The following is a 26,485-nucleotide window of genomic DNA, read 5'->3' on the forward strand; positions in this document are numbered from 1 at the left end:
CTTTATTACATGCAAGCTCCATCCTCCAGTTTAGTGGCTACTATTTCTATGATCTAATTTAATCTACATTTACTTTTTTCCTTGAAAAATTCTGTGTCACTTCCTAAACTCTGTAAACTTTTTAAACTATTAATCAGTCAGTTTTAAATGGCTGTGTCTCTGCTGCTTTTTCATAATGGTGTATACAGAAGAGATATATAAAGAGTACCCATTTCCTTTGGATATATTACAATTGGAAGCAAGAAAATAAAATCTTTCTTGTTGGACAGTTAACAGAATATAATCCATAATGAATAGCTATTTATTATCTATAATAGACAAATTCAGGAATTACACATGTATAGATACTTTGAGGTGAGTTTAGTTTTGCTTACAATGTTAAAATGGATTTATTAAATTTATTAAATAATATTAAAATAGATTTATTGTCTAGGACATTCATAGATTCCAAAGTGTTCCCCATTATCTAACAGATTTTTAAGGACCAGGGACAATTTGGTTAAAATTAGAGTAATTAGGCATATAGCAGTCCCCTTCAATCTGGCACCATCCACATCTCCCCTTTGAAACACCATTAATTTGGGGGGTGTTACATCAAATTCATCCAGATTCTGCTGGCTTTAAGGGGTAAACATATATGAAGCATTTTAATTTTTAAAAATATATAAATCAGTATATACTCTAAATAAGCAAGCAGGTTGGGACTTACCCAGAAAAATTACAGTTTCCTCTAATTTCAGAATATATTTGCAATTTATAACTTCCGATTTTTTTGAAAGTTCCAAAAATAAGGCTTCCATTAAATAAGGCTTCCATTAAAATATTTATGAAAAATAATATATAATAGATCTTTAATTAAATGTATGAGCTTTAAAATTATGTAAGAAAGAGGGGCGCCTGGGTGGCGCAGTCGGTTAAGCGTCCGACTTCAGCCAGGTCACGATCTCGCGGTCCGTGAGTTCGAGCCCCGCGTCAGGCTCTGGGCTGATGGCTCAGAGCCTGGAGCCTGTTTCCGATTCTGTGTCTCCCTCTCTCTCTGCCCCTCCCCCGTTCATGCTCTGTCTCTCTCTGTCCCAAAAATAAATAAACGTTGAAAAAAAAAAAATTTAAAAAAAAAATTATGTAAGAAAGAAACTTTTGGTTACTTTAACAGACAATTTTGATACAAAGAAGAATGAACTAACAAGACAGGGCTTTATGGATCTCAATCTAATGGAAGCCAATGATCGAGAAGGAGACCCTCGTGACCTTTGGGTAACTCTACACTCAATGGGCTACAATAAAGCTCTGGAACTGACAGAGGTAAAGCAATCTGAAAGTTTTGCAGTGGTCCTAATACACATAGTATTTTACTCCACGAACACTTTCCTACCACCTGACTTTTGAATTGGGCACTCAAATCCTTGAACTTTAGTATATGAATGAATTGTGGTTGCACCGGTGTGTTTCTGCTAGTTTGTGCAAGTTCCCATTGTTACCTGAAATTTAGTTACTATCAGTATTTAAATAATTCAGGAACAAAGGAGTTTGAGCATATAATATGGGGGGAAGTTTGGTGGTTAAAAAAATTCTATTTTTTAATTGGTGATGGCTATTTTAGTTGCTGAAGTCTCATTTCTATAGGGAAACTCTTTGTCCTAATAGAATAAGCCTATCTTAGAATAAGGGGGACGTGTCTGTATGAGAATTGGAATTCTGATCTTTTGATAAAAGATACTCCTTGGGTTATTATTTGTAAAAAACTTGGGATGGTTCTTGGCTAATATATAGCACTGTGTATGTGTTAGCTATCATTAAGACTTTCAGTAAACTGGAGAAATAATAAAAATGAGGCCTTACTTTTTGAAGTCTATATTTTGTGTCAGGTTTAAAATAAAGAATTCAAGAGTTTCAGGCCATGCATCACATAACAGTACATTTGTTGTTTATATTCTTAAAAATAACATCTGCCCTTTCTGTAAATAAATCAACTTAGGAGGGTGACACTAGCTTCAACACACTTTAAATTTTGGGTGTATTGAGACTTTGGTTTAATTCCTAGCTTTGACATCATTGAAAATCCCTCATAAACCTCTTTTCTGAGAAGTTCTGAGAATAATTTTTTTTGCCATTTTTATTAATAAGAGGTTGAGTTACAATAACTTTTTATATCTTACTTTATTTTTTAATGTTTATTTATTTTTGAGAGAGAGAGCAAGCACGAGCAGGGGAGGTGCACAGAGAGAATCCCAAGCAGGCTCCACACCATCAGTGCAGAGCCTTGTATGGGGCTTGATCTCATAAATCATGAGATCATGACCTGAGCCAAAATCAAGAGTCAGATGCTTAATCGACTGAGCTACCCAGGCACCCCTATGCTTTCACTCAGTAAGAGAAATTAGTTAAGAGCAATTTAAGACTTTTTTTGCATTTACCTTTGTCATTGACCTTTGAAACCATAGGCAACAAGTATTTCTTAGATAAAACTTTTTAAGTTTGTTTATTTTGAGAGAGAGAACAAGAGAGCATGCTCATGAGTGGGAGAGGAGCAGAGAGAGAGAGGGAGAGAGAGAATCCCAAGCAGGTTCCACGCTGTCAGTGCAGAGCCCGACATGGGGCTCCATCTCACAAACCTTGAGGTCATGACCTGAACTGAAATCAAGAGTCAGATGTTTAACCGACTAAGCCACCCAGGCATCACTGAGATGAGGCTTTTTAAATTTAAAGTTTATTCTTCATTTATTGAATAAGTAATACAGAAACACCATTGAAACTGTAAAAAGTAAACATATATAGTGAAAATGTCAAAGGAATAAGAGACCACTTCTCAATAACAAATAAAAAGACAAAAATGAATTGATTATTTACTACAAGGGAGTATGCTCGTCAGTTATAGTCTGCACGTGGAGCAGAATGTTCCTCTTATTTATTAGGGGAGGGTTTTGAGGAAGCATGGTTACTCAGGTGAGACTGTTGATTGGTTGGCACTCAGCAGTGTTATTTATTCACACGAGTCCTTGATTGTTTGACTTTCAAAAGTGAGGAGCTGATACTGGTGAGCTTACAAAAATGTGTTTATTGACATGAGGTTTTCTAGATCTTTTGAACAGGTTTAAAACCAGTTCTGATGACTACTCATTATCATGACAACAGAAGAGTCAGTTGTTTCCTAAGTTTGTGAGAACTTTTTAATTCCCAGCCTTCCCTTTTGATTTTCATTCAGTTAAAGTTGTAGAAGAAACTTTCAAAGATTCGCTCAACCACTATTGTTGGTTCTTTTCAAAGAGGTTTCATCTGTGGGGATCTGATTTTCAGTTTTGCATTTATCGTGGTTTCATCCTGTTTTTGTCTTTAAGTCATTTGTTGGGACAGCGGCTTCTACAGAAGCATTTGAAGACTCTAGACAACATTTCAAACTCTGAGGCAAACAAGTATACTAGAAGTATTATAAGAAGGGAGTAGAGAGCACTCCAGAATCATAACCCCAGGTTTTCCAGGCTTGACCAAGAAAAGTCCCAAGGACTCTTTAAATCTACTTTGTATATGACCTTTTGTATTAACTCTTTTAATTCATTGTAGGTGATTTCACTTGCAGTGTTAATCCAGTTACAAGAAGTATTAGCACCAGTGCAGATTCCTCCCTGGCTGGTCAGAAGAAAATCAAGGCTTTTTTATTATGCATAACTGCTTGAGTTAAAGAATTTAAACTGGTTTGTCATGCCCCCAACAGTTAGGCTATATTAATTACTATGTCAGCCAACAAGAAGGAACAATTTTTTTGATGACCATCCGGAATGATGTAACTGCTATGAATAGGATCCGTGTCTTCAGCAATCTTTTTCCAGGAAGGGTTTTAATTTTTTGTGGGTATATGTAAGGAAATATAACCTGTTGAGGGTGTTCGGGAATCTTGCCCTTGGAATGGCCTAACAGTTGTACAGAATAATTAACTTTGATTCTGAGTTAGCATTAAATAGTCTGGTTTCCACATAGTAGCTGCATAAGTAATCGTCCTTAGTGGAACTGTGGGTGTGTTGTTTCTTGGTGTTGTGACAAATAGTATGTGTTGCATTTTGTATTTCTCATACTTCAAACACATTTCTTTCCTTTAAAGCCTAGACTTAGGCAAATTATTGCTGCTAATAAGGAAAACATGATAGGCCAAGTCAAACATATATAGCCTTAAATCCACAAAGAGTAAAGCTATGAATAAATAAGAGTGTGCAAAGAAGAATGGAACCCATAGAAGAATCTTGTTCCAGTGTCATGAGAGGAAGCTGCTCCTGTAATGTGGTCATATGTTGTACAAAGGTTCGTGGGTTAGCAGTTAATTCTGTGCACTGTCTGCTTCTGGAGATTCTCTGGAGAGTTGCACTTTAGGATCTTTAAAGGATGTACCTTTCCAATTCTGTTAAGGCCCTTTGCACTTTCCCAGAGGTTTGGGAATTATAAAGACAAAAATGTTTTTGAATAAGAAGCAAGCCTTAAAAAAAAAGAAGAAGAAGAAGAAGAAGAAGAAGAAGAAGAAGCAGCAGCAGCAGCAGCAGCAAGCCTTTACTTAATCTAAATCTATGAATAATTGTTCCAGTTAAATGTGTCCCTTGTCATGGGACCAATAATTTGGAAGGCCCTATGCGGTCATGATGGTTGTGGCTTTTTAAAAAATGATGTTTTCTTTGTTTGTTGTTTGTTTTGTTTTGTTTTTTAAAGATTTTATTTTTAGGTAATCTCTACACCAGATATGGAGTTCAAGCTCACAACCCTGATTTCAAGAGATACATGCTCTACCAGCTGAGCCAGTCAGGTGCCCTGGTTGTGGCTTTTCAACAGTGAAATATTTTGACCCATCCTGAAAATAGTGTACTATATTATTAGTACATATCCATAAACCAGAGAGAGTCAACTGTATAAAATCAATTTGGAAATGCTTAAAGAGTCTTTTGGTGTGTAGTCTCAGTTCATGTACCATAATTTTTCCAGGTTAATTTAGTTACAGATAAAACATTGAATAACCACATCCTTCATTTTCTTAGGAAAGTTTTTCCTCAGTGATTGATATTATAGCCAGTTTATCACTATTGGAATGCATTGTTTCATGGAAGATTTTATCTAGTGTCCAGGTGGCCATTCTGGTTTTGCCAGATCTTATCCTCGTGGTTCTTAGGACACAGTGTTTCTTTCAGAATTTGGCAGGCCAGGTTTTGCATATCTACAATGGAATCCCTAAACTTCTCAATGGATTTGTTTTATTTTGTTCTTATTTTATATAAGGACTTTAGTCAGAAGAGTCTGTTTGGTATACAGATCTGTTAAAAGTATTTCTATAGTATTTCTAAAGTGTTTCTATAGTACTTCTAAAGTACTTGTATAGTATCTATGATATAGTATATTGGCTTCCATAAAACTTCTTTTATATTGAGTCTCTTCCTTTGTGGCCATTATTTTAGGTATCAAATAATGTATTTATTGTTCCTTTTTTGTTTGTTTTTTTTTTTTTTTTTTAATTTTTTTTTTTTTTTTCTTCCACGTTTTTATTTATTTTTTTTGGGACAGAGAGAGACAGAGCATGAACGGGGGAGGGGCAGAGAGAGAGGGAGACACAGAATCGGAAACAGGCTCCAGGCTCTGAGCCATCAGCCCAGAGCCCGACGCGGGGCTCGAACTCACGGACCGCGAGATCGTGACCTGGCTGAAGTCGGACGCTTAACCGACTGCGCCACCCAGGCGCCCCAAGTTTGTTTGTTTTTTAAGTGAGCTCTGCACCAGGGTGGGACTTGAACTCATGACCCTGGGATCAAGAGTTGCATGCTCTACTAAGACAAGTGCCCCTTGTTGCTCATTTTTAAAGGGTACTTGATCAGAGAGGGAAAATCCCTCTTTTTTATATAGCATTTTTAAAAAGTCAATTTTTCTTTTCTTTTTTTTTTTTTTTCAACGTTTATTTATTTTTGGGACAGAGAGAGACAGAGCATGAACGGGGGGGGGGTGGGGGGCAGAGAGAGAGGGAGACACAGAATCGGAAACAGGCTCCAGGCTCTGAGCCATCAGCCCAGAGCCCGACGCGGGGCTCGAACTCACGGACCGCGAGATCGTGACCTGGCTGAAGTCGGACGCTTAACCGACTGCGCCACCCAGGCGCCCCAAAAGTCAATTTTTCTAAAAGCGTACTAGCTATTAGTTTATATATTTTACTCTCTTATGTCTTAGAGCCACAGTTTAATCATTTGAACATATTTCCTGGTAAGGATACAGATTTTACAAAAGATACTAGGCAACTTACTGTATTTCAAGTTATTGTTACTGTTATTGTTTTTCATTTCTTTCATTAATATAAGACTCCTCAACAAACAATATTGAGTCAGAATTTGGTACTGGAGCATCCAAAAATTCTCTTCTTGGCATGGATACTTTTGATTTACAGAATCACAGTGAAGACATTCTCCTCGTTCAGTAAGGGTTACAGCATTTTTGGATTGAAAATGTTACACAAGCAAATGGTAATACAAGAAGGAGAAAATAACAATTCAGAATTAATTGGTATAAAAATGTTGGATGGTTCCCATTAGTGATAGGGATTTTTATATATGGTAACATTTGATTTAAAGGATTCATGTGAGGGGAGGTGGGGAGAGGTGCATGAAATAGGTGGTGGGGATTAAGGAGGACACTTGTGTGATGAGTACTAGATGATATATGGAATTGGTGAATCGTGATATTTTACACCTGAAACTAAAATGACACTGTATGTTAGCTATACTGAAAATAACATAACATAACATAACATAACATAAAAACATAAAGGATTCATGTATGACCTGAAGTTGTTTTGACTGATTTAGTTAATACTTGTAATTGTTCTGAGACAAGGTGGCTATTTAGTTAAGGTATTAGCTTTAATATGCAGTGATTCTTTGGTATGTGCTATTTTACTGAGTTAATACAGCAAGAGGATGATCTAACATTTTCATATTTGAAAAAAATAAAAGTTTATGATGACCTGGGAAGAATCAGTCTGTAGTGTTATGAACGTTCTGGTTGGTTTGAATATATATGGAGAGTATTTTGCTGATAGGGATCTGGAAACCTTTGGTACTTTCTTGAATCATGTATAATGAAATTTGATGTCTAGATGAACTATAATTTGATCCCGCCTGTTAAATTAGTAGGTATGGTGTCACAAAGAATCACCAAAGTATCAGTTACAGGTCAGGATTTGGGAAAGGATTTAGGATTGTTGGAAATCTCATTATTTGAATGGTTTTAGTAAACCAAGAAAAATTTGATGAGTTCTTTCTGTAGCCTTAAAGTTAGAAAAGGAAATTAAATAACTAATATGACATATATTAGCTTTAAACCAAATGGAGGAGTGGTACTGTGGCTTAAAGGAGGTATTACAGATTTGCTTGAGATTATAGTTTTCTTTCCTTTTCTGTGAATATTATCAGTTAATATCCTAGTGAAAAAAAAATCACAATTTCTTGCTTTTTAATTATTCAGTTCATAGTACTAAAATCTTCTAAAAGTATATGAGGACAAGCTAGAGGGTACATCTTCTTAAATCATATGATAGACATATTAATAACAAATAATTTATTTTTAATTCTATCAAAAGGCTAAGACAACGTTTACTTTTTCTTTCATATCAGGCATGCCCATTTGTCATTGATATCTATGCAGACAAATGCAAGCCAAGAATTAAAGCTGTCCATATGGAGGCATGCAGTGGGCAACTCGAGAAGGCCATTTGTAAATCTGTCCTTAACAAAGGCGATGCAAGAGTGATGGATGGTTATGAAAATATAATTGTACATACTTATAAGCGTGACACCTGGATAACATCAGTTATTGAAAACAAGGTATTATTTATGAGGTGGTTCTCCTTAGAACTGCAATGTTTACTAGTATGTTCCATCTTCTTTCTTATTCTATTCTTGCACAGCAATTAATACCACATTATATTAACAAAATTTATAATGGGCAATTATTCCTTCTCAGGTTTTTAATTCAAACTAAGCATGATAATTTTTATGCATTTTTAGAAGTTTGAGATAATTGTTTTTCTCTTAAAATATTATGAAAACTAAATATCTGGAGATCTCTGAAGAAAGAGTATAATCTGGGTATAAAGTATTTTATTTAGTTTGTTACTAAAAATCTTCACACCTACAATTAAAAAAATTTTTTTAATGTTTATTTATTTTTGAGACAAAGAGAGACAGAGCATGAACAGGGGAGGGGCAGAGAGAGAGGGAGACACAGAATCTGAAACAGGCTCCAGGCTCTGAGCAGTCAGCACAGAGCCCGACGCGGGGCTTGAACTCACAGACTGCGAGATCATGACCTGAGCTGAAGTCAGACGCTTAACCGACCGAGCCACCCAGGCGCCCCTACACCTACAATTTTAAATAACAGACACTGAGTTTTAAAGAAATATAAACAAAATAAAGAAAAAAATTAGCCCAACTTTGTTTTACATACCTTGCAATTCAGAAATTTTATGGGCTATCATCATTTTATCTCATATATTCCATTGTCTGGGACCTATTTTTATCAAGCCAATTATTGCTAGCTTTGGCTACCATCCCTCCTACTACTGATATTGCAGGTTAAGGGAATACATGCATAAATGCTTAGAGATACCCAGTTTTCTAGAAACATAAATTTTCATAAAACCTTACTCAAGATGGCTGGATTCTTAGGACTGTTGGCTTATTTCTTTTTAGTTCCTGGGTGAGACTTACGTTATTTTTCTGCCTGCCATAAGTTCCTTAAAGTGTTTAAGGTTTGGCTGAGTATTGAGTCAGTGTGAGTCTATATGTAACTAACTCTTCTAGTCACAATAGAAGCCTCTAGAAGTGTAATATGGTCTCTGGTTTCAAAGAGTTTATGGGCCAGTTGGGAAGACAAACTCTATACTCTTGAAAGAGATGCGTGAAAATTAAATGTTAAATTATACTGTTTATATATGTAATAGTTTCACTGTATCTGCATCTCTTGTAGTTGATGTTAGTTTGGACTATCGAAGTTGGGGAAGGACCTGTAATGAGGGGGAAGGGGACTGTGGTGTGGGATTTGGAGACAAACTAGGATTAGAGATGCAGAGACACACACAGCTGTTAGTAGCAGAGAGACAGTGTAAGGAGTAACACGTGAGAGGGTTAATGTGAGATATAGAGGAAAGAGTGAGAATATTCGCTATGCGGAAACAGAGAACTTTACTTAGTGGAGTAATATGAAGGTAAATAGCATAAGTAGGATGGGTCCAGATCATATATATTATCTTGAAAATGAGGTAGAGGAGTTGGACTTGACCAAAATAGCCAGGGTCCCCAGCCGGAGATTCCTGTCTTCAAGTGGATCATTAAGCTTTGGAGGGTGATTCCTAAAAGAAAGGAGTGTGCCTTCCTTTCTGCCCTCTATGTTTTACTAGAATTAAAAGGGTCGACGGGAGTCACTGCCTTATCACAGTTTCTCTGTTCTGCAGCTACCTATCATTTCTTAGCCCTGCATTTCCTTCCTTTCCCTAAAGGAAAATTAAACTTCCCTTCACCAAAATGATGTAATAATATTTTAGAACTTCCTATTTGCCAGGCACTTTACATTTATTAATGTGTTTACTTTTCACAACAACCCAATGAGTTAAGTACTATCTGCATTTTACACACAAGGAAACTGAAGCATGGGGGCATTCAATAACTTGGAGAAGGTCACATGCTGAGTAATAGGGCTGAGAAATGAATCCGGTAGGCTAATGTTATATTGCCCCTTTGTGGTCATTAGGGAGTGCTCGTAGCTTCTTTAGCAGGGGAACACTTTGGCTCCTACATTTCTTTTCATTCATCAGCTTCATACTGCTTTCTCTTGCTTCCTATCTATCCTAAAGGCTGTCTATTATCTGTGACCTATTATCTCAAGTATCACTTCTTCGGTAACGTATTCCTTTCTAGCCCAGACTGAGCTAATGTTTCTGTGTTTCTATAATATCTTCTATGTTTCTACAGAATCCTGCGAACACCTCTTTCACAAGACTTACAAAGTGTTTTGTAATAATCATTTTGTTTGTATTATTAAAGACTAGCAACTTATGAAATTTTTTTATAGTCAGATAATAAAGTGATTATTCACATCAACAACGAACTAAGTAAAAACTGCATAAACAACAGAGGACTCAACATATTTGCAGTAGAAGTGGCGCCAAAGTCTACAATGGTAATGCATTGCTTTCTAATTAAACCTTTTGTTTTATCAATTAAAAAAACCATTTTTGCTATTAATACTATGAATAAGTGGAAATATGAAATAAAGTCTAAAATTATTTTAAGTACGATATTATATTATTATCATCCTATATTACGAGTAAGGAGATTTTGGTTTTAGTCCAGTTCTCACTGTTTGGTTGAGTGATTATGGGAGATTCAGTTAACCTCTCTGTTCCTGCCCCTTTAAATGTAAAGTTAACATAGTATTACCAGCTTTAGGTTCTTTAGGAGGTTAATGTAAAGATGAAAATAAAATGATGTACATGAAAGCACTTTGTAACATCATATAGAAATATAAAGTGGTGTTTATAGTAAATGGGAATTTTATAATATAAAGTATTTTTATGTACATTATCAAGATTTTTCTAATGTAACCTGAAAGAGAAAATGCCTCTAAGTTTTAGATAGCCATCTAAGTCAAGAGCCAGGAACAGTCATAGTTTCTGGTGTTAGCAGAACCATGGGTTTCTAATTTAGCCAGGGGGTCAAAGACATGGACCCTAAAACTGGTCTAGTAAAGGGAAAAAGGAAAAAGCCTTCTATTCCTTTCCTTTCTTCCTCCATTCTGTCCGTGACATCCAAAAACACTTTAGAACCAAATAAAGAGAGATTCTACAGAATCCCAATTAAGGGTTTAGAAAATGCTCTATGCTTAGTGAAAAAGGGATACTTACTCCTCTATCACTCCTCTTTACCCACATTTACACATACCAACTATCAACTATTATATTTTAGTAGAATTTAGACTGGATTATCCTGTTAGACATCAGATCATAGATTGTAGGTCCCTGCTAAGGACAAATGTTACAGAAGTTTATCTTCACAGGGATATTTTTTACATAGGGTCTAGAAATCTTATCTTGTTTAAAAATTGGTTAAAAATAATAATATGTAAAAGGAAAGTAAAATTTTTCTATTTTTATATGCAGGTTTGTCAACATGTAATGCCTGTGAATGAACGACAAGAATGGATGTATTATTGTGTGTATTCCCTTATATCTTAAATATTGCTTTCTATTAGAGACTGTCAGGCTAAGAATTATTTCAGGTTTAGTCTTTATTTGTTGATCAACTAAATGCTGATCAATTTAACTGATGTATATAAACAATAATCTATTTAATTTGTATGTATTTATATTTTATGCCCATGTTATATACTTTATTATTAAAATATAAATAAATATAAAATATAAATAATAATGTTTTTAATATGGGGCTTTCTTATCAATTTAATGGGAAATCTGGGCACATTTCACTTACCAATAGTCAATCAAAGTAAAATTATAGGTAAGCTTTTAAAAAGTAATAGTCAGTGAATTCTACAAAATCCTGTATACTTTTGGTTTAATCTCACTCATCAAAACAAACAAACAAACAAACAAAAACCCTCAAAGCAAATGTTAATGGGCCAACTGCAGCTAGTGCCCTTGACTCTCACCCTGGATTCTCACTGTTCTGTCCCAGAAGCCTGACAGGTCACAGACTCCTGTCCAGGCCACTGTGATCACAGGCATGTGGCTGTGGGAGGACCAGGGGGTGGCCTTGGCCCCTTCTCTTTCCTCCTGCTGCTGCTGCTAGTGACACACAGCCCCTTCAAAACCTGCCTCTCCACCAGCAGCCTCTACCTCCTGTTGCACCTTTCATCTTTGAACAAACATACTGCCTCCTCCAAACCTCTGTGGGCCTGTAGGTATTCAGACCCCGGAAGCTGTTCCACCATCACCCATACTCGCGGTCATTCAGCAGGCAGGTAAGATCAGAGGAACAGGCCTGGGACTGGACGTTGAATTTACCTCTGAGAGGACTCTTGTCTTAATGCACTGTAGCACAGTAGATATGACAACTGATGGTAGTGGCTGATGAGTGATTTCACATTTGAACAAATGAGAAAGCTTAATTCTGTAGCAAATCACAGATTCAGGAACGATTTCCCTGAAGACAGGATCTCTAACCTGAACCGTAAACTGATAATCCTCTTAGATGTCAAAGGTGGTGCACATATACTACTGGTGCCCTAAATAATGCAGTTTCTTCAGCTATACAATCTGTTTTTGTATCATCTTGCCAAAAGTTATTTGTAAGATGAGACAGATCAGAATGTAGTATTAATGGCATTAACTCAGAGAACTTGGAGCCTTAGCTATCTAGGAGATGGGAAACCACACTAAGATATTTGTGTTTCAGTCCATGTTTGTGGTAATAGACATTTTGCTGGATTAGGGCATGCATAATATCTTGTGATATCTGTATGGAATTTAAGCTTTCCTCATACAAAAGGATATTGTATTCCTGGACTCCTTAAAGAAGTGGTGGCTGAAGGCATTCAGGTTGCTGCTGAGGAAGATTTTTCCCTTCTTACATTTGTTACCCAACAAAGGGAGGAAAATTTTTCCCCTCTTCCTTCTGTTCCTAAACCCAAACTTATCCCCACACCCTATGCACAGTAAGCCAATGTCTGAGACACCAGTTTTTAAGTAAAGAAAACTTTATTATCAGAAGAGCAGCCCAACAAAAAGGCTGGGGATCATCCGCAAAGCTGCCTTGCTCTCTTGAGCGTAGGCACAGCTTATATATATTTGGGAAAGGAAGTGAATATATGAGAGGAGTGTGAGGAGTTTCCTGAAATCACGAAGTGAGGGGCCTCGAAACTGTCTGGAGGTGTGCATTCTTCCAGACAATGAGGTGTCGTTTGAGACCTGGTACAATCAGATACATCATATAATTTCAAGACAAATGTTACTGTCCAGTCCCCATTAGGTTTTTACAATCAGTGGGTAAACAGGGAGTAGGGCAGAAAAGGCAAAGTTAATGACTGATTGTGCATGAGGTTAAAGGATGCATAAAACATAAGTAGGGATCAAAACAGAATGTGGAGCTAAGTTAATAATACAACAAATACAACTATAGTCCTGCTTCTGCTTTCAAAACAGGTCCAGGAATCAAGTGTCAGCCTTGCTTTCTAGATTCATTGGCTGTTCTAATAATTAAATAGACATAAAGCAGATTAACAGGAGTAAAAAAGTTTAATTGTGTGCATATGGGAGCCCCACAAAGACATGAGACTCATAGACAGTCAGTCAGTTGAGGCTTATATACCATCCTGAGCAAAGGAGCGAGGATAGGAGTCTGGGCTTCAAAGGGGAGGAAGACGATTCACAGGAAGATGAGAAGAGTGAATGTCTGGTAAACAAACATCTGCCACACTGTGCAGATAAGTCTTTCTGATTTAAAAAATTATCTCTAGTAATAACTTTCTCCCTGGTACAGGCCAACTATCTAAATTCTTTTAGGCAGTTAAGGGAGAGGTAATAAGCTTTTCCCAAGTCAATTGGCTCTTAATTGCTTTCAACTCAAAACAACCCACATGTTAAAGTGGCACATTTTGGGGTGGCATATTCTGCTACCCCTCAATACCTTTGATAAAGATGTTGCTATGAGTCCCATCTTGGTTCCAGCTGTATGTCACTGATGCATGTTGGAAGACTACAAATCTCTAGTTCTAAACTTTTCCCCTGGGAAGGAACTGAGTGTATATAGAAACTGCCTGCTGGCCTTATGCGGGGATGTGAAAATACTCTGTGCTAACCCAAAACTTGGGGCATCAGGTGGCTCACACAAGCTATAGTCAATAATTGCATTTTTTATTTGACCCAAAGCAAAACCCAGTGTTGCCACCATGTTCCATGGAATACCTGAGTTCTGCACTGTTGCTCTTGATAATCTGGGTCTACAAAAAGACACACATCTTCTGTTTCTGACCTCACTGAGGCATATATTCCCAGTGAAGATAAGCAAAGATTGAGTTGTGCAGTTGGTGGTTCAGATGCAAATGCGCAAGAAATGCATGATCACTCAGAGTTGACATTTTAAAACTTGCCACAATTATGTAATTTACTTAACATTGTATTCGGTTATGTTATCAATGTACTGTAGATGTCAAACTTGTGACCATACTGATGCGATCTTAAAAGGAAAAAAAAAAAAAGAAAATGCAAATGCAGAAATAGTCATTTAATTATATATTTAGTTTTCCAATCAGAAAATATCGTTAAAGCAAGGGTACCTGGGTGGCTCAGTCGGTTGGGCGTCCGACTTCAGCCCAGGTCATGATCTCGCGGTTTGTGAGTTTGAGCCCCGCTTCAGGCTCTGTGCTAACAGTTCAGAACTTAGAGCCTGCTTCAGATTCTGTCTCCCTTTCTCTCTGCCCCTCCCCTGCTTGCACTCTGTCTCTCAAAAATAAACATTAAAAAAAGAAAGAAAGAAAATATAGTCAAAGCAAAATTTGGAGAAATTCATTTTTTATATTAAAGAAGCCAAAATCTAGGGGCGCCTGGGTGGCTCAGTCGGTTGAGTGTCTGATTTCAGCTCAGGTCATGATCTCACTGTCCGTGGGTTCGAGCCCCGCGTCGGGCTCTGTGCTGACAGCTCAGAGCCTGGAGCCTGCTTCGGATTCTGTGTCTCCCTCTCTCTCTGACCCTCCCCCATTCATGTTCTGTCTCTCTCTGTCTCAAAAATAAATAAACATTAAAAAAAATTAAAAAAAAAAAAGCCAAAATCTAATCACAGTGGTAGGAGTACAGTTGACCCTTGAACATGGGTTTAAACTGTGTAAGTCCACTTAAATGTGCAGATTTTTTTACACTACAGTATTGTAAATATATTTTCCTTATGATTTTCTTGATAACATTTTCTTTTCTCTCACTAACATTGTAAGAAGAGAGTTATATGATACATATAACATACAAAGTATGTGTTAATTGTTTATGTTATTAGTAAGGCTCTAGTCAGCAGTAGGCCATTAGTAGTTAAGTTTTGGGGAGTTAAAAGTTATACATGAATTTTCGACTGCAGGGGGTCATTACCCCTAACCCATGTTGTTCAAGGGTCTACTGTATTTTGTTCTGACAGCAAATAATTTTTTATGAGTTTACTTATGGATTGCTTTTAATTAAATGTGTTTAAAAATAATAGGACTTAAATCTAAATAGCATTTAATGAAGACTAGTACAGTGCATGAAAAAATATATTAAGTAATTAAGAACTCTATAACCGTAACAGTAACAATACTTTGACAGCTAGTGTCAGCTTTTAAATAGGAATACCAGTATGGCAGTATATTAGTTTTGCACCCAGTACATGCTAGCCCATTGTTAAATGTCATTTGGATTTTTGGCCCTTGATTTAGACACTTGTAAACCAGGTTGTCATTATGTAGCATTGTTCAGATGATGTGGCTAAAAAGAAATGCAATGTGAAAGCGTTTTACTAAATCCAGTAAACTATATATTCCATTTCACAAAGTACTGAGTTGCAGGAAAGTTTTATCTTCCACCACTGTCTCCACTTAGACATATTAAGCATTTTTTTTTTTTTACCCCTTCCCATTACTCACTTGTTATAGTGGAAGAAAAAAAACTTTTTAGGGTAGTCTTGCACAGATGACCGTGTTATTTTTAGAGGTAACCTTGCATGTGATTCCATTTAAAAAGCACAAGGATCCTGCTTACCAAGAAGACCTCTAGATGCTTCAGATCTCTCCTGTGTTCTAAGTCCCATTCCTGCCTGTCTCTGTAGTATTGGCTCCCTTGAATTTTACCTACAAACACTCCCTCAATATTGACTTTTCCCCATTATTATTTAGACTCTTCATCTCATTCCCTATCCCTATCATTTCTGTCTTCCCCTTCTCAGCGAAAGGACTTGAAAGAATTGCCCACATTTGCTATGCCCACTTTTTTTTTTTAATGTTTTTTTATTTATTTTTATTTATTTATTTATTTATTTATTTATTTATTTATTTATTTATTTTCAACGTTTATTTATTTTTGGGACAGAGAGAGACAGAGCATGAACGGGGGAGGGGCAGAGAGAGAGGGAGACACAGAATCTGAAGCAGGCTCCAGGCTCTCGGCTGTCAGCACAGAGCCTGATGCCACAGAGCCTGATGCGGGGCTTGAATTCAGAAACTGTGAGATCCTGACCTGAGCTGAAGTCGGACACTTAACTGACTGAGCCATCCAGGCGCCCTTGCTGTGCCCACTTCCTTGACTTTCATTCTTTCCAGTTAATCCAACTAGTGATTGTTCCCCCAAGGATATCAGTAACTTTCTGTTCACTAAATCTAGTAGATATTTTAAAGTCTTCTCTTTGGCATTCTTCAGATTTTCTTCCCACCTCTGCATTTCTTTTTAGGCTTGTTTTTTTACGCATTCTGTAGCCTTTCCCACTTTCCACATTCTCTCTCACCTCAGGCCTTTCTGCCTACAAATAATAATTGTTTCTCTACTCCCTCTTCTTCCTTCAGGTCTCAGTGAATATGTCACTTTTTCTAAGAATCTTTCACTGATTACTCCCTGACCAGGACTGCTTTGGTAGCCCTAAAACCTCATGCTCACTCTTTGTTGTAGTACTCATCATACTGTACAGGAATTACTGTTTATTTTACCCTCACTAGGCTGAAAGCAGGGAGTTAACAATTCCAGCATATACCATGGAACCATAATAGATATGTAATAAATATCTGCTGGACAGTTGAGTAAAGTGGGCAGAAAATTAACCTGTGGTATGAATTTTTCCTAATTATTAGGGCTATTTGTAAATTAAAAATAGACACATAGGAAAATGTCTCCTTACTATTAAATTCTGTTTACCCAGATTTTGTTTTTCATGTCATTAACAGATGAAAACAACTACATTTAATATTTTGTTGATATTTCATTAGATATTCTAGTAAACCTGTTTTCTTGTGAAGCCAGCAGTTTTCTTTTAGATCTATTTTTGGTGTAGGTCAAATATGATGCAGAAATTTAATACACCACACTAATCATATTTTGGATACAATCCAGGAAAATGAAAATACATTTCTGATTTTAGCCACCAGAGGGTGAGCATATTATTTATTATTCATATTCTTCATTAGATAGAATGAGAGAGAGACAGACTGACTGATAATATTTCTCAGCACTGGGTTAAGTCCTTTATGACTTCTAAGACTGCTTTGGTGAAATATATGGTATACTAAGGATTTACCTATAAACAGGCATATACACCTATCTTATTAGAGAATATATAAAAATTATTTCTAACTTGTAAAGTGGATACTAAGTCTTCCGCTCTTAAAAAGGTATTGACTCACTTCCTCATGAAGTTACAAGTATAAGGACATTTTAAGATGGTCTTGCTAGCTTTATCTAGTACAGTAAAGCCTATCTTTGATACTCAGCCTAGCTTGATTTGGGGGTGGGAAAAAAACTGCTTAGTGATTAGAGGAGAAACATGGAAATGATTTAGGGAAAGTAGATAAAATTAGTGTGAGAGAAAGTTTGGAGGCCAGGACTAGTAATGGTTGCTAAAAGTCAAGGGGGTAAAGGATTTTGGCTGCTTAAAAGTGTCTGTGCTTGTTAACTGTGGTTAGTTTTGTCTAAGGAAGATGAAGAACAGGCATTATGTTATTCAGTTATTATGAATAATTCACAAGCTGCCTTCATTTGTGATATTTGACCAAAGTCAGTTTGTACTTTAAAAATAGGTTCTGGGGGCACCTGGTTGGCTCAGTTGGTAGAGCATGTGACTCTTGATCTCAGCGTTGTGTGTTCAAGCCCATGTTAGGCATGAAGCCAACTTAAAAAAAAAAAGTAAAAAGAGTTTCTCTATTTTTTAAAATAATGACAGTTCTAAAGATACATATTAATGTTAAAAAGAAGACCTACATATTAGAAAGGGGTTAGAGGTATGGTTCCATTCCCCCAAAATTAAAAAAAATATTTTTCAATTTCTTTGAGACACAATTGACAAATATCCAACATTTTATACATATTCTTAACTTTATTCTTTCCTTTACAATTTAACACAAGATCAACCAACTTAAATTCAAAGCCACCTTAAGTTCAATCATCTGAATGAGGCGAATGTTAACATATAATAGTGCCAGTTACTATAGAATACCAGCATTGTAAGCTTTCTGGCAACTTTAATATGAATATGCAGCATTACTAAAAATCAAATTTCTCTGTGCCTTTTTCTAAACCTCTGTTGCAAAAAAATTGGATTTAGCTTTTGAAATAATCGTTTTCTTAAAGGGAGTAAAAACTTAGGAGATGACTAGACTGGAAAATGGTACACAGGGATATCCAATTGGCAAACTTCTATTCCATATTGCATTAGTTATAATAGAGAATTAGTAGACATGATCTCTGACCTCAGAAAAAAAAGAGCTGAGAAAATGTGTTACATGTTAGCCTATTAAGGAATAATATTAAGTCTTAAATTAGTAAGCACTGATCATTAAGCATAAACTTGTGAAGAGGGTATGGGAACAGAAAAGGAAAGGAAGGCTTGCCCAATTATTTTTAGGCGTCATAAGACTCAGTAGATTGAAGGAATAAAAGACACGTAGTTTGAAGCTAAGTAGTGCTTTCTTTTTAGTCATGCAATGCAATGTTTTTAATTTTTTTAATATAAAAACACATTTTTAATAACTATTAAAGGAAATGAGGCATGGACTTTAAAATATAGAGAAGTATTACACTAAGGTATTAGACCAAGTTTGATAGAATAAGTTTGGACAAGTTGAAAAGACCAGTGTGGGTTGGAAGAATCAGGAATATGCTAGAACTTTAAATGAACTTTGATGGGATAAGAGAAGATTTCAAAAGGGGTAGGAAGAAATTTCAGGCATTTTCTCATGTTTTTCACTTTTCATAGAGCTTCCTAAATTGTGTCTCTAGTGTTAATATCATAGGCAATAGGTTAATCACATACTCTTGAGTGCCAAATATGTGTAGAGCACTTCTTTATCAGAAAAGATAGATTACGACAAGCATTATACTCTGTACTTTTAACATACATTTTTAAATGCCTCATCCTTCCTTCATGAAGCCTTTAATCCTTTCTCCAGTCCAGAAGAAACTATTCTACTTCTTGAACTTCTATTTTAAAACTAATACTTTTTTTCCTGTGAGACTTTTTGTTTTGTCTTGTTTTATTCAAGTAAAAATGGTGTAAATAAGGTAGTTTATTCAACTTTTTTAAAAAATTTGTTTATTGTGAGAGAGAGAGAGTGCACGTGCATGCAAGTGAGCCGGGGGGGGGGGTCAGAGAGAGAGGGAGAGAGAGAGAATCCCAAGACTCAGGGCTTGAACTCATGAACCATGAGCTCATAATGGTTGAATCATAGTTCATTCAACTTTCAATTCAAATAAGGACTTTTCCCTGAAACACTCATTGTATTTAGGAATGTAGTAAAAGTGCTATTTGGGTTCATTCTCTTCATCGGGCAGTTTATTAATACAATTTGTAGCCAAGGGTTGAGATTTAAAGTGAAACTGGCATTTTTTTTTTTTTTTAAGTTCCAAGTGTGGGCCAAAGAAGAATACGATCTTTACAGTGTAGCCTGGTGCCTCTATCTTGATTCATGCTAGGGTGTCTTACCCACCATTGCTTTTGTACCATCTGTAAAAAGGAAAAAAAAACATCTTGCATTAAAAAATAGTTTCAACTTTGTGGACCCCCTAAACAGGTTTAGGCTACCAGGGTTTCATGAGCCACACTTTGAGAACCACTGAGGTAGAGGCTCACTTTCTTTATCTATGGCTCTCCTTGTGAAAGCAAAGGCCTGGACATTTATTACAAGTGAGGTTCTCTGAGTCTTTGGGTGAATTGCCTTCACAGGCATCATTCTCTTAATAAGGAAAATAAAGATAAATTAGGGAATTTAAGAAACTTAAGTAGTATCTACTGCTTCCTAATACTGGCACAGCCTAGTTCAGATGGATTATAAGACTTGTTAGGGAAATAGCTGGTCAAGATGACACAGCCTTTTAGTGTTACAACTCAACTCTTTTTTAATTGAGGTATAACTGATGCAAAACCTATCAGTTTCATTTGTACAGCGTAATGATTCAATATTTGCATATATTGTAAAATGATCAGCCCAATAAGTCTAGTTGACATTTAACACTTCATATTTTTAAAAAGCTATACAATAAATTTGACCTTTTTGGGGGAGGAAAGCAAGGTTGTATGGTTCTGTTAATTTAAAACATTTGTAGATTCATTTCACCACTACCACAATCAGGATACAAAACAGTTCCATCACCAAAAGATTCCATTATACTATTTCTTATCGTCACATCCTTCTCCCCTTCCCCTTCCAAACACACACACACACACACACACACACACCCCTAGCCCCTGGGAACCACTGATCTTTCTATTACTATAGTTTCCTCTTTTTGAGAATGTCATGTAAATAGGATCCTGCAGTTTGTAACCTTTTGAGACTGAATTCTTTCACTTAGCCTAATTCCTTTGAGAATCATCCAAATTGTATGTATTAGTTTGTTCCTAGTATTTCTTTCTTTCTTTTTTTTTTTTTTAATAACCTCTACACTCAATGTGAGGTGCGAACTCAGGACCCCAAGATCAAGAGTTGCATGTTCCACTGACTGAGCCAGCTGGGCACCCCTGAGTAGCATTTCTTTATATGGATGTACCACAATTTGCTTATTCATTTCCTAGGCCATTTCCAGTTTTGGGCAGTATTAATTGAGCTGCTATAAACATTCATACACGGGTTCTTTTGTGTGAACATAATTTTTCATTTCTCTAGGATAGATAGGAAGAGGTGAGATTGCTGGGTCATATGGTAACTGTATGTTTGGCTTTTTAAGAAACTGCCAATGTGTTTTACAGAGTGGTTGTACCATTATGCATTTCCATAAACAATGTATGAGAGTTTCAGTTGCTCTGCATCCTCCTCAGAACTTGATATGGTCAGTATTTTGTATTTTAGACATTCTAAAAAACATGCAGTAGTATCTCATAGTAGTTTTACTTTGCATTTCCTTAAGGGTTTATGATGCTGAGCAACTTTTCATATGCTTAGTTACCATCTGTATGTATCCTCTTCAGTGAGGCATCTCTTCAAGGCTTTTGGCCATTTAAACGGGGTTTTCTTTTGAGATTTGAAGCTTTTTTTTTTTTTTAATTTTTTTTTTCAACGTTTATTTATTTTTTTTGGGACAGAGAGAGACAGAGCATGAACAGGGGAGGGGCAGAGAGAGAGGGAGACACAGAATCGGAAACAGGCTCCAGGCTCTGAGCCATCAGCCCAGAGCCTGACGCGGGGCTCGAACTCACGGACCGCGAGATCGTGACCTGGCTGAAGTCGGACGCTTAACCGACTGTGCCACCTAGGCGCCCCAAAGCTTTTTTTTTTTTTTTTTTTTTTTTTTTTATAAATTCTGGATACATCTTTTGTTGGAGATGTGAATTGCAAAATTTTTCTCTGAGTCTGTAGCTTATCTTTTCATTCACTCTCTTTTGTTTTTAAGTTTATTTATTTTGAGAGAGCCTGTGCATGCAAGCAGGGGAAAGATAGAGAGAGTGGGGAGAGAGAATCTCAGGCACTGACAGCGCAGAGCCTGACATGGCACTCAATCTCATGAACTGTGAGATCGTGATCTGAGCTGCAGTCAGACGCTTAACCAACTAAACCTCCCAGGTGTCCCTCTTTTCATTCTCTTAACTGTATCATATGGAGAGCAAAGTTTTTAATTTGGATGAAGTCCAGCTTATCAGTTTTTTTCTTTATTGGATCATGTGTTTGGTGGCAAGTCTAAGAAGTTGTTGCCTAGCCCTATGTGAAAAAATTTTCTATTTTATAAGTTATATAGTTTTACTTGGTGCATTTATATCTATGATCTAGTTGGAGTTAATTTTTGTATTAGTTATGAAGTTTAGGTTGAGGTTCATTTTTTGTTTTCATATGGAGGTCAGTGGTCCTAGTACCATTTGCTAAAAAAGATTGTTCTTTCTCCTTTTTAAAAACTTTTTTTTTAAGTTTATTTATTTACTTTGAGAGAGAGAGAGAGAGAGCACAAGTGGGGAAGGGGCAGAAAGAGAGGCCGAGAGAGAATCCTCAGCAGGCTTCATGCTGTCAGCAAACCATGAGATCATGACCTGAGCCAAAGTCAGATGCTTAAGAGACTAAGCTACCCAGGTGCCCCTCTTTCTCCTTTAAATTGCTCTTGTGCATTTGTTGAAAATCAACTGAAGATATAGACCCATATATTTGTGTGGGTATATTTCTGGACTCTATTTTGTCTTACTGATCTATGTGTCTTTCTCTTCACCAATACTACACTGTCTTCATTATGTAGCTTTACATATGGCAAATCTGTAGTCAGGTAATATGATTCCTCCAATCTTCTTGTTCTTTTTCAAAATGGTCTTAACTGTTCTAGTTTCTTTCCCTTTCCAAATGAATTTTTTTTTTAAGTTTATTTATCATGAGAGAGGGTAGGGCAGAGAGAGGGAGAAAGAATCCCAAGAAGCTCTATACCACCAGCACAAAGCTCGAGGCTTGAGCTGACAATCCATGAGATTATGACCTGAGCTGATGTTGTACCCTTAACCACTGAGCCACCCAGGTGCCTCCTAAATGAATTTTAGAAGCAGCTGTCTATATCTACAAAAATTCTTGCTGGGATTTTGATCTATATTGTGTTAAATATATTGGTCATTTTGGGGAATTGACATGTTTATTGTGTTGGTCACAATCCATGAACATGGTATATTTCTCCATTTATTTAGGTTTTCTTTTATTTCGTTTTAAAGAAAATAGTTTTATAGTTTTCGGGTTACAAATCCTGTACATCCTCTATAAGATTTACATCTAAATATTTTATTTTATTTTATTAAAAAATTTTTTTGATGTTCATTTTTGAGAGAGAAACATAGCATGAGCAGGGAAGGTGCAGAGAGAGAGGGAGATACAGTATCTGAAGCAGGCTCCAGGCTCTGTCAGCACAGAGCCCAACACAGGGCTTGAACTCACAAAACCGTGAAATCATGACCTGAGCTGAAGTCAGGTGCTTAACCGACTGAGCCACCAGGTATCCCTAAATATTTTATTTTTATGAACTATTGTAAATGGCATTATTATTTTTTTAACATTTATTCATTATTGAGAGACAGAGAGAGACAGAGTATGAGCATGGGAGGGGCAGAGAGAGGGGGAGACAGAGCATCCAAAGCAGGCTCCAGGCTCTGAGCTGTCAGCACAGAGCCCGATGCGGGGCTCAAATGCACAAACTGTGAGATCATGACCTGAGCCAAAGTCGGATGCCTAAACAACTGAACCACCCAGGTGCTCCTAAATGGTATTATTTTTTAAATTTCAGGTTTTAGTTATAAACTACTAGTATATAAAACCATAATTGATTTTTGCATGTTAGTATTGTATCCTGAGACTCTTGCTAAACTCATTTGTTAGTCCTAGGAGTTTTTTCTTTGTAGATTCCTTGGGATTTTCTACATAGAAAAACATGTTATCTGCAAATAGGCACAGTTTCATTTTCCTTCCAATCTATATGCCCCCTCCCCTTTTTTTTTCTTGTCTTATTTCACTGGCTAAGACTTCCATAATGATGTTTAGTAGAATGTTGAAGGTGGATATCCCTACCTTGCTCCCAATCTTAGGAAGGAAAGCATTCAGTTCTTCACCATTAATATGTTAGCTGAAGATGTTTTTGTAGGTGCCCTTTATTAGGTTAGAAAAATTCTCTTCTATTCCTAGATTACTGAAATTAAAAAAAATATATTTAGTTTTGAGTGAGAGAGTGTGGGCATGTGGGGAGGGGGAAGGACAAAGAGAGAGAGACAGAGAATCCTAAGCAGGCTCCACACTGTCAGTGCAGATCCCAAGTTGGATCTCAAACTCACCATCCATGAGATGGTGAGCCAAAATCAAGAGTCTGACGCTTAACTGACTGAGCCACCCTGGAACCCTGAGATTTTTTTTTTTTAAATCAGGAATGGATGCTGAATTATGTCAAATATATTTTTTGTGTCATTATATTGTTTTTCTTCTTTAGACTATTAATGTGATGGATTACACTCATTGATTTTCACATATTGAACAGCTTTTCAGCTTTTCATTTCCAGAATAAACCCCTCTTGGTTGTGATATGCTGTTTTTACAGTATATACTGTGAATTCAATTGGCTAGTACATTGTTCGGCATTTTTGTGACCACGTATGTGAGGAATATTGGTCTCTAGTTTTCTTGATTTGTATTGTCTTTGTCTGGTTTTGGTATCAGGGCAATACTGACTTTATAAATGAGTCAGGATTGATTCTTCCTCTTATTTTCTGGAAGAGACTATGTGGAATTGGTGTTGTTTCTTCTTTTTTTTTTTTAATTTTATTTTTTATTTTTTAAAATTTACATCCAAATTAGTTAGCATATAGTGCAACAATGGTTTCAGGAGTAGATTCCTTAGTGCTCCTTACCCATTTAGCCCATCACCCCTCCCACAACCCCTCCAGTAACCCTCTGTTTGTTCTCCATATTTAAGAGTCTCTTATGCTTTTGTCCCCCTCCCTGTTTTTATATTATTTTTGTTTCCCTTCCCTTGTGTTCATCTGTTTTGTCTCTTAAAGTCCTCATATGAGTGAAGTCATATGATATTTGTCTTTCTCTGACTCACTAATTTCACTTAGCATAATACCTCTACTTCTATCCTTGTAGTTGCAAATGGCAAGATTTCATTCTTTTTGATTGCCAAGTAATACTCTATTGTATATATATACCACATCTTCTTTATCCATTCATCCATTGGTGGACATTTGGGCTCTTTCCATACTTTGGCTATTGTTGATAGTGCTGCTATAAACATGGGGGTGCATGTGCTGCTTCGAAACAGCACACCTGTATCCTGTGGATAAATGCCTAGTAGTGTAATTGCTGGGTCGTAGGATAGTTCTATTTTTATTTTTTTGAGGAACCTCCATACTGTTTTCCAGAGTGGCTGCACCAGCTTGCATTCCCACCAACAATGCAAAAGAGATCCTCTTTCTCCGCATCCTCGCCAACATCTGTTGTTGCCTGAGTTGTTAATGTTAGCCATTCTGACAGGTGTAAGGTTAGGTATCTCATTGTGGTTTTGATTTGTATTTCCCTGATGATGAGTGAAGTTGAGCATTTTTTCATGTGTTGGTTGGCCATCTGGATGTCTTTGGAGAAGTGTCTGTTCATGTCTTTTGCCAATTTATTCACTGGATGATTTGTTTGTTGGGTGTTGAGTTTGATAAGTTCTTCATAGATTTGGGGTACTAACCCTTTATCTGATATGTCATTTGCAAATATCTTCTCCCATTCTGTCAGTTGCCCTTTAGTTTTGCTGATTGTTTCCTTCGCTGTGCAGAAGATTTTCATTTTGATGAGGTCCCAGTAGTTCATTTTTGCTTTTGTTTTGCTTGCCTCTGGAGACGTGTTGAGTAAGAAGTTGCTGCGGCCAAGATCAAAGAGATTTTTGTCTGCTTTTTCCTCAAGGATTTTGATGGCTTCCTGTCTTACATTGATGTCTTTCATCCATTTTGAGTTTATTTTTGTGTATGGTGTAAGAAAGTGGTCCAGGTTCATTCTTCTGCATGTCGCTGTCCAGTTTTCCCAGCACCACTTGCTGAAGAGACTATCTTTATTCCATTGGATATTCTTTCCTGCTTTGTCAAAGATTAGTTGCCCATACATTTGTGGGTCCATTTCTGGTTCTCTATTCTGTTCCATTGATCTGAGTGTCTGTTCTTGTGCCAGTACCATACTGTCTTGGTGATTACAGCTTTGTAGTATAGCTTGAAGTCCGGGGGTGTTGTTTCTTCTTTAAATGTTTGTTTCAATTTGTCTTTGAGACCATCTGGGTGTGGAGATTTTTTGGAAGTTTTTTAAGTTCAGTTTTCATGGGGCCATTGAATTTACCTATTTCATCTGGTGGGGGAGGATTGGTCGCATGTGGGTTTTGAGGAATTTGTCCATTTAATCTAAGTTGTCAAATGTATTTGTAGAGAGTTTTATGAAACATTGTTTATGGAGACTGTAGTGATAATTCCTTTGTCATTCCTGGTATTAGTAAAATGTATCTTCTCTTTTTTTGTCAGCCTTGCTAGAGGTTAATCAATTTTATTGATCTATTCCAATAACCAATTTTTAGTTTCATTGATTTTTCTCTATTTTTGTTTTCAATTTAATTGATTTCTGCTCTTTATTATTTTCTTCTGTTTGCCTTGGGTTTATTTGCTCTTTTTCTAGTTTGTTAAGGCAGAAATTTGGATTATTGATATGAATTTTTTTTAATTCTAATACTAGCTTTAAAAATCAATACCTTGGGTTGCCTGGGTGTCTCAGTCAGTTAAGCAACCGACTCTTGGTTTGGGCTCAGGTCATGATCTCACAGTTTGTGAGACTG

The 26,485-nt window shown here is 36.6% G+C and overlaps 1 protein-coding gene across 2 annotated transcripts in view; it reads left to right on the forward strand.

Moving 5' to 3' along the window:
- EFCAB7 (EF-hand calcium binding domain 7) overlaps positions 1-11,447 on the forward strand; it is a 46,046-nt gene extending 34,599 nt beyond the window's left edge. For both annotated transcript variants that reach the window (XM_045477664.1, XM_045477665.1), the window contains 4 exons: positions 1,154-1,302; positions 7,626-7,835; positions 10,081-10,188; positions 11,168-11,447. In XM_045477664.1, coding sequence (XP_045333620.1) covers positions 1,154-1,302; positions 7,626-7,835; positions 10,081-10,188; positions 11,168-11,242 — 542 coding nt within the window. In that variant the 3' untranslated portion in view covers positions 11,243-11,447. The remainder of the gene's footprint in view (positions 1-1,153; positions 1,303-7,625; positions 7,836-10,080; positions 10,189-11,167) is intronic.
- The last annotated feature ends 15,038 nt before the right edge of the window (positions 11,448-26,485 follow it).

Source organism: Leopardus geoffroyi, chromosome C1 (assembly GCF_018350155.1).
Source record: "Leopardus geoffroyi isolate Oge1 chromosome C1, O.geoffroyi_Oge1_pat1.0, whole genome shotgun sequence".
In the NCBI taxonomy this organism is placed as follows: domain Eukaryota; kingdom Metazoa; phylum Chordata; class Mammalia; order Carnivora; family Felidae; genus Leopardus; species Leopardus geoffroyi.